Consider the following 8173-nt stretch of genomic DNA (forward strand, 5'->3'; position numbering starts at 1 on the left):
TTTCTCCTTCATCATCCACACATCTGCAATTGTTTATAATCTTTAAGACAAACCAGAAAGAAGTAGAAAATAGGGGATTTGAAATATATGTAAGTCATGCTAAAACAAATGTCTATCGCTACATATCCATAAATAGGTTAAATTTGTGGAAGTTCTCATACCAGGTTTCTAGTAATAAAAGTGAGACAGCACAGAAACTATTACTTGGAAAATTTGGCAAGAAAGTGAATTAGCAAGATAATTGGTAAAAGTGAAGGATGTAGCCCATTCAACTGTATGTAGGATTCAAGCAAAGTCATGGTTATTGCCCGGATGATTTAGGAAATTCGGTCAGAAATAGTTCTCTACATAAGACCTTGAACAAATCACTTCCTCCTCACTTCATGGCAGACTTGGCTTCTTTACCCCGGAAACAAATGGGGTCTAGATTTAACAAGTGTGGGAATGAGTAACACTAAAATAGTCCCAACATAAGAGACTTGCATCACATGGTAAGAGGCCCCATTCTGGGAAAGAAAGAGCATCAAAGCCACTTAAATCCTGGGGAAGTCTCAGACTTCACCCCTTGACAGTGCTTTACCTTGAGGAAATTCTACAACAGACAGTGCTCTTATCTCAAGGTGGCGCAAAGAGGTCAATGAGACAAATGGGAAGAGCACCTAGCATTACTGGTTAGTTCTTTCTAGTCCCCTTATCATAAATGAAATTTGGGCTGGTATCAAGGACCAATCCCTATTCAAAGTAGTGTGCTGTCCCCATTCCTGCTTTATGAATGTTTCTAAGCCAAGTAGCAACATAAAAATGATAAAAAGTAATCATAATATGCCTGTTATTATACATTAGATTAAGTGATTAAGTTATCATATCATGTATATACTTAAAATATTATATTTAATGTATTTTAATATATTTAAATGGGGAATTGACCCTGTCTGTCTCTACGTTTGTTTCTACATCCCATTTCATGAGAATAACGTCAGATTTACAAAGAAAATGCATTCTTGATGAAAGTGATGTGGTTCAATTTCTTTTCTTTTCTTTTTGTCAGGTTCTTACTCTGTCACTCAGGCTGAGTGCAGTGGCATGATCACTACAGCCTCAACCTCCTAGGCTCGGGTGATCCTTCCGCCTCTGCCTCCTGCGTAGTTGAGACTACAGGCACACCCCACCACGTCTGGCTAATTTTTTAAAAAATTTTTTGGTGGAGACTTGGCCTTACTATGTTGCCCAGGCTGGTCTCAAACTCCTGGGCTCAAGCGATCCTCTTCCCTCAGCCTCCCAACATGCTGGAATTACAGATACGAGCCTCTGAGCTCAGTCCATTTCTTAATGAATGTCATGACTTTAGAACTGTCTGTTGTGCTTTCTGATTTTTTTCCCTCAGTTCAGATCCTCTCTGTTCTTGTGCTGCTTTGATCATTCACTCAGATAGTCATTTCTAGAATAGCATGTTAGTGTGGAAACACGTGTTTTCCAGGTGTTTGCTGTCGACCCACCACACCATGTCCTTTATCCCCACAGGAGGATGCATGCACATGAAGTGTCCGCAGCCCCAGTGCAGGCTCGAGTGGTGCTGGAACTGTGGCTGTGAGTGGAACCGCGCCTGCATGGGGGACCACTGGTTCGACGTGTAGCTGGGACGCTCTACTGCACCAGTCTGGGGGAAACAGACACCATGTCCTCCATTTATTTGCGATTTCTTTACACACACACACATATATGCACATGCACACACATATGCACACACACTAACCAGGCACCATGTCTTCCCTTCATTTGTGACTTCCTTACACACACACGTGCATGCACGCATGCACACACATACACACACACACACACTTCAATTCTTCCTAAAATCACAAAAGCAACATGACCCAAGCAGCCCCTGGATCTCTCTTACTGTTTCTGTGAAAAACAGCAGAACCCACGGTGACACCAGCAAGAAGTGTTTTCAGGCTCCGGTCACACAAATCTGAAGACACAGATGAAAGTACATTTGTGCATCTCTTGTGGGTCACTCTTGCAGGAATCCAAGTCTGGCCACTCAGTACCAGGAGAGATCTCTCAGGTTAAATCTCCTGCACTATGCCTTCCGTAAATACTTGAAGAAGTTATTGCAAGGTGAGGAATCATTTGGGGACCTGTTGTCCATGGTTCCCTGTGATACTGATGGCCATGTGTTCCCGAAACTATATTCACAGCTTTGAGAGTAATGTTCTGATTTAAATTTTCAGAGAGCATTTTATTCCCAAAGAACCCCAGGCGATAGTCAAAAATATTTATTTATCCCTAAGAATTCTATTTTTGTAAACTGCATTGATGAAATATCAACTGTGCATAAGTCAGCTTGTCAACTAAGTAAGAAATGATGAAAGGGAATTTGAATATTGAATGTTTGATTTACAAGGAAGAAATCAAAACTTCATGTATGTTCATTCCCTTTAATTATTGGCAACTTTAGAAAGCAATTGTTTCTCTGAAAATATTCCAAAGTCTATAATTTGATTTTGAGTACATAGTCATTTTGCAGCTTGGAGATTCAGCTAACACTGGACTTCATTATAAATGTAATGAATAAAAGGCCTAAAAGGAGACAGGTTTAGGAATGATTTCATAATGATATTCAATCTTAACAAAAGTGAACACTATTCAATTAGAATCTCTAAAGGGAGCGCTTCCAGGACTATCAAAATGAAAGCATGTCTGACTCTCTCAGTAAGAAGGGTTTATGCACCTTCTGTATACCACCTCTGTCCCCTGATCAACAAGTCCCAGAGAGCTCTGCACACCCATGAGGGTTCTGAGGACAACAAACTCACAGGAACTCCCGTTAACTCCTACTAACATGGATCGAATCTGAGTGTTGATCAGACTTTCAGCTTTTTTTGAGGCATTCACAACACATCAGAAAGATTGACACTCGATGCTACAAACTGCATTCCCTTCTGCACAGTAGACAGATGAGAAAAAGCAACCAATATGCTTTGTTCTTATTGAATTTCTGACTTCTCAGAAGATCGTGAGCATAGCTGGGGAGCCAAGAGTCTCACTAGCACATGGAGTCCCTTTTGGGTTTTGAGACTGAAAATTATGAAATTAATAACAGGGCTTCCCTTTGTAGACATAGAACCAGAAGTCCTTGCTGGTGGGAAGAGAGGGCATGAGCGCAGAAATGTTCCAGCTCATATCCCAAGGATTCCTGTTCATCTTTCCCTAACTGCCTCAGATAATCCATTTCTTCCCACCATCCAGTGACAGTCCTGTCTCCTCAAAGGCACTGTGTAGTGGCGAGACAGAGTCTATAACAGCCTCATTTGGCTTCACCCCATCAGGAAACCCCCGTACTCTGACATGGCCTCACAGCTGCCACACCTGTGTCATGAAGCCCCAAGAGCATGTAGAAACCATGGAGAGAGCAATGTCTGTCATGTGCAAAAAAGTTCACCAGGCACAAGCCGACACATCCCAACGACTTGTACCCACATTGAGTCCAGACCCCAGGACCTGAATTGTGTCACTGACAATCCCACAAAGCTGCAGCTCCTTATGCGGGCTTGATGTGACAACCAGGTGTCTCCTTTTGGTTATGTATCACACAGCATTTTGTATCTTCCATGACTTTTTTCTAATGTTATCGCCTCCTTCCAGATCTGTGTGGTATTTGAGTCTTGTGATGCCTGATACTCAGGCACACTCAGGCCCCCTAAAGCTGGTTTGCCACCCAGCACAGTCTCTCATTCTTTCATGGTGGTGGTGACTTATTTTTCTTTCAGAATAGGGCAGTGATTCTCAAAATAAGTTAGAGAAAAAACAGCCGCTGTGCATGAACATGAATCACAAACAATATTATTTGAGCATGAAGGATGTAACAAAAATATGAATATGTCAGAAGAATAGAAATAAAATCTTTGTAGAAGAATTTTTATTTTTCTTTGAAGTGTGTTAAGAAATGTCTGACAACTATGTCTGAGGTTGTGCTCAAATTGTCAATAAAAGCATCAAAAGAGATTCAGAGTCTGTCTTTGAAGATCTGTTTTCAAGGCACGTGAAAGGTGTGAGAGAGAAGCATGACTGGGCTTCTCCATGGATCTGGCTACTCCGTGGGACCTCGCTATTCCATGGGTCTCGCTACTCCATGGGCTTTGCTCAGAGCCTGGAAGATTCCCCAGTCATAAATGGCCACTGTTTTCTCCAAGCTCCAGGTGAACCCGAGTTGTTTCTCTTTTTATTTATTTATTTATTTATTTATTGTTTTGGTTTTTTGTGTGTGTGTGTGTTTTTGTTTTTGAGTTGGAGTCTCACTCTGTCGCCCAGACTGGAGTGCAGCGGCCACTCCCGGCCACCACAGCCTCGACCTGCTGAGCTCCAGCGATCCTTCAGCCTCAGCCTTCCAAGTAGCTGGAACTACAGGCGTGCGCTACCACACCCGGCTAATTGTTTCTCTTTTTAAAGTGAGGGTAGTGACCGGGTATACTGGCTCATGTCTGTAATCCCAGCATCTGGGAGGCCAAGGCCAGAGGATTGCTTGAGCCCAGAAGTTCAAGAACAGCCTGAGAAACCAAGTAAGACCTCATCTCTACATACAAATTAGCCAGGCATGATGGTGCACACCTGTAGTTCCAACTACACAAAAAAACTGAGGAAGAAGGATTGCCTGAGCTAGAGAGGTCAAGGCTGCAGTAAACCATGATTGTGCCACTGTACTCCAGCCTGAGTGACAAAGTGAGGCCCCCAACTCAATCAATCAATCAATAAAATGAAGGTAGTCTCTTAAGTGCTATCAAAATCTGAAAGGATTCTAAAAAACAAACCCACACTAAAAAATCGAACAGTTACTTTCTTGTCTTACTAGCAAAGTTTTCTAACAAGTATTTAAAAGAGGAGTTTGGGTTGGGAAAGACCATAAAGATTTTTTTCTCTCATCACTTTAGCACATTTCAGTGACTTTGCATTGCTCTTGGCGTGGGTGTGTTGACACTGCATTTTTTAAGAACTGTGTTAGTGGCTGGGATTGTTCGTGCCACACAAGCCCACGTCTGAGGGATCTGGACGGGGCATTTCTGCACAGCTCTTGTCCATTCACTAAGCCAGTGGAACACACTGAGAGCCCCTGGGCACCAGACAACACAGGGAACACTGAAGACATGCAAGAGTTATGGGAATGGTGACCCAGGTATGGACAGAGCAAGGGACAGCAGAGAAAGTGGGTGAGCTCTGGGCATGAGGGCGGGAACCCCAACCCTAGTACCCACCTATGTGTGAACCTTGGGGACATGAATGGCATCCACCTCTTTGAGTTGTTATGAGGAAGAATTAATTCACGTAAAGCACTTAGACCCTGGTACACAGAGCCTGGTACAGAGGAAGCAGTCCATAGTTGTTGGCTATTATTAATACATGAATGAGTCCATGGAGACCATGAAACAAACTAACAGAAGCCACAAAACAGATACAATGAAGTGGCAAATGCCAGGAATATCTACTTGACGATCCTTGAGGGTAGCAATTTCATGTTAGATGCAGGTGAAGGGGATCTAGACAGTCCCAGTTTCCCTACAAAGGTAGTCGCTAGCTGGGTGTGCCATGTGTGCAGATGATGTCCAGGGTGTGAATGAAAGAGTTAATGTTGTGGGTGGAAATAAGGATGACAGAATCCTGGAAAAGCCTGTGACCCCTCTCTGGGACATGGATGTGCCCATCACCGTCTGATTACTAGACCATTCCTGACAGCGTGGAGAACACTGTTGTTCAGCTTTTTATTTAATTTTTAAACATTTTTTCTGTATTTATTTTTGAAAGACAGGGCCTCATCTGTCACCCAGGCTGGAGTACACCTCGCAGCTCACTACCGCCTCAACCTCCTGGGCCCAAGTCATCCTCCTGCCTCAGCCTTTTGAGTAGCTGGGATTAGGGTCATCACCACCACACCTGGCTAATTTCTTTTTCTCTAAAGATAGCAGTCTCCCTATATTACCTAGGTTGGTCTTGAACCTTTGACCTCAACTGATCCTCCTGCCTTGGCCTCCCAAAGCACTTGGGATTATAGACACGAGTCACCATGCCCACCCAGTGTTCAGTATTTTGAAGAAAATTCTAGCTCAAATGACATCGAGCCTATCTTCAACCCACCATGAATAAACTTCCCAACACAAAATATTTAAGAACTGTTGAGCAGGGTGTAGTGACTCATGCCTGTAATTCCAGTACTTTGGGAGTCGGAGGTGAGAGGACTGCCTGAGCTCAGAAGTTTGAGACCAGCCTGAGCAACATGGCGAGACCTCATCTCTACAATAAATAAAAAAATCAGCCAGGCATGGTGGTGTATGCCTGTCACTCCAGCTACTTGGAAGGCTGAGGTGGAAGGATCTCCTGAGCCCAGTGGGTTGAGGCTGCAGTGACTGTGCCACTACGCTCTAGCTTGGGTGACTGAAAAAAAAAAAGAACTGTTACTGCAATTCGAATAACCATGCTTAAAAAAAAAAAAAAGCAGGGAGTATTGTGTGGGAGGATCTTCTCGACCACACAGGGACCCAGCATGCTCCCTGATCTCATCCTCAGCTGTATAGGCTAAGAGAATCAATTTTGCCACTGTATCAAGAAGTGACCAAACCCTAAGGGACTGACTCATACTAATCCAACTTATAAGAGAACACGATATAAAAGCTACAATGTCAATTTACAATTTATATTTACAATGAGAAACTTTCCTCCTGATCATCACACATCCTATTCTATCTTCCTGGAATCATTTTTTTAAAACCCTTTCTTTAGCCAGTCTGTAGGTCTCAGTTTTATCAATTCCTCCAGTAAGTCTTTCCTAACACTCCTGGTCTACATGAATGCTCCTGGTGTGCCTCTACTTCCAAGTCATAGCACTGAACATGCAATACTGTAATTACTTGTTTCCTTACCTCTGTCCTCTATTAGGGACAGATAAGGGGAAATAAGCTATACACTCACCACTGGACACCTGGCACCATGCCTGGCATAGACCGGGCTCCATAACAGTGGAGCTGTATTTTTTAATTCAATACACTGTGGAAAATCAAACTAGTGAAAAGCTTGTTTGCTGAGCCTAGACTCAGAGCTAAGTGACTTAGCTGCCTGATGTCACCTGACCTGACCAGATGCGCCAAGTCCCATCTGGCACCAACTGGAAACCCATGCTCTCAGAGCAGGGTAACCTCATCTCAAACAGTCCTCGAGATACTTGGTCAAAGGGATATATCTCACCCTGGCACTGCCTCCCCAAATCTCTCAGCACCTCGGGTCACCTCAGCTGCTCACTGGGGGGCACTGCACTTGTAGAATGAAACTCCGATGTGTTTCTGTTCTACAGTTTGCTTCTTGCATGATTCTTGGATTCTGAGTTTCAGACTCCAAGGGTTTCTTCAGTAGCATTTTTGAGAGACACTATTCAGCACATCTGGGAGTCACAAGATCGCAGACATAAGAATCCATGTCTTTATCCTGCTCCTTCAAAGGACTTTCAAGGACTTGGGTAGTCGGGTGGTCCTACCTGAGCCAGCAGTGAAGAGTGCTCCACCTGTCCAGCCACTACAGCCCTCTAGAAAGATCGCAGGTACCTGACTCAATGATGCTTCATGTGGGAAAATCCCCTTCTTCCCTGCACCTCAGCTTCAAATGAGAGTGGCATAAGTTCTCCGTCCCCCCCCCCCAAACTCACAAATCTACTATGATTAACAATCGATGCAGACTACTTGTTGGCACAGCAGGGCCTTGAATCGGAACTTACTTTGCCTTCTCTGACATGGGGTTTGTCAGCTTCAGCACCACAGACAATTGACCTGGATAGTTCTTTCCTGTGGCAACTGTAGTGTCCATTTCAGGATATTTAGCACCTCTGTGGTCAGCCCTAGTCTTGACAACCATAAATGTCTCCAGTCATTGCCAAATACCCCTGGGGGGTAAAATCACTCCCCATGTGGAATTGATCCCCTACCACAGAGGTCTTCAACCTTTTTGGCATCAGGAAGAGTTTAGTGGAAGACAATTTTTCCATGGACATCATAAGGAGCACGCAACCTAGATCCCATGCACAGTTCACAATAGGGTTTACCCTCCTATGAGAATCTAGTGCCGCACTGATCTGACAGAAGATGATGCTCCCCTTGCCCCTGCTCACCTCCTGCTGTGCGGCCAGGTTCCTCAT

At 43.9% G+C, this 8173-nt stretch overlaps 1 protein-coding gene across 2 annotated transcripts in view; it reads left to right on the plus strand.

The window, feature by feature from the left end:
- The window catches only part of PRKN (parkin RBR E3 ubiquitin protein ligase), a 432771-nt gene extending 428763 nt beyond the window's left edge, over window positions 1-4008 (plus strand). For both annotated transcript variants that reach the window (XM_021713409.1, XM_021713410.1), the window contains exon 5: window positions 1522-4008. In XM_021713409.1, coding sequence (XP_021569084.1) covers window positions 1522-1634 — 113 coding nt within the window. In that variant the 3' untranslated portion in view covers window positions 1635-4008. The remainder of the gene's footprint in view (window positions 1-1521) is intronic.
- Window positions 4009-8173: the final 4165 nt, after the last annotated feature.

This window comes from Carlito syrichta, unplaced genomic scaffold (genome assembly GCF_000164805.1).
Source record: "Carlito syrichta isolate Samal-C Ts95f unplaced genomic scaffold, Tarsius_syrichta-2.0.1 Scaffold304521, whole genome shotgun sequence".
NCBI classification, from domain to species: domain Eukaryota; kingdom Metazoa; phylum Chordata; class Mammalia; order Primates; family Tarsiidae; genus Carlito; species Carlito syrichta.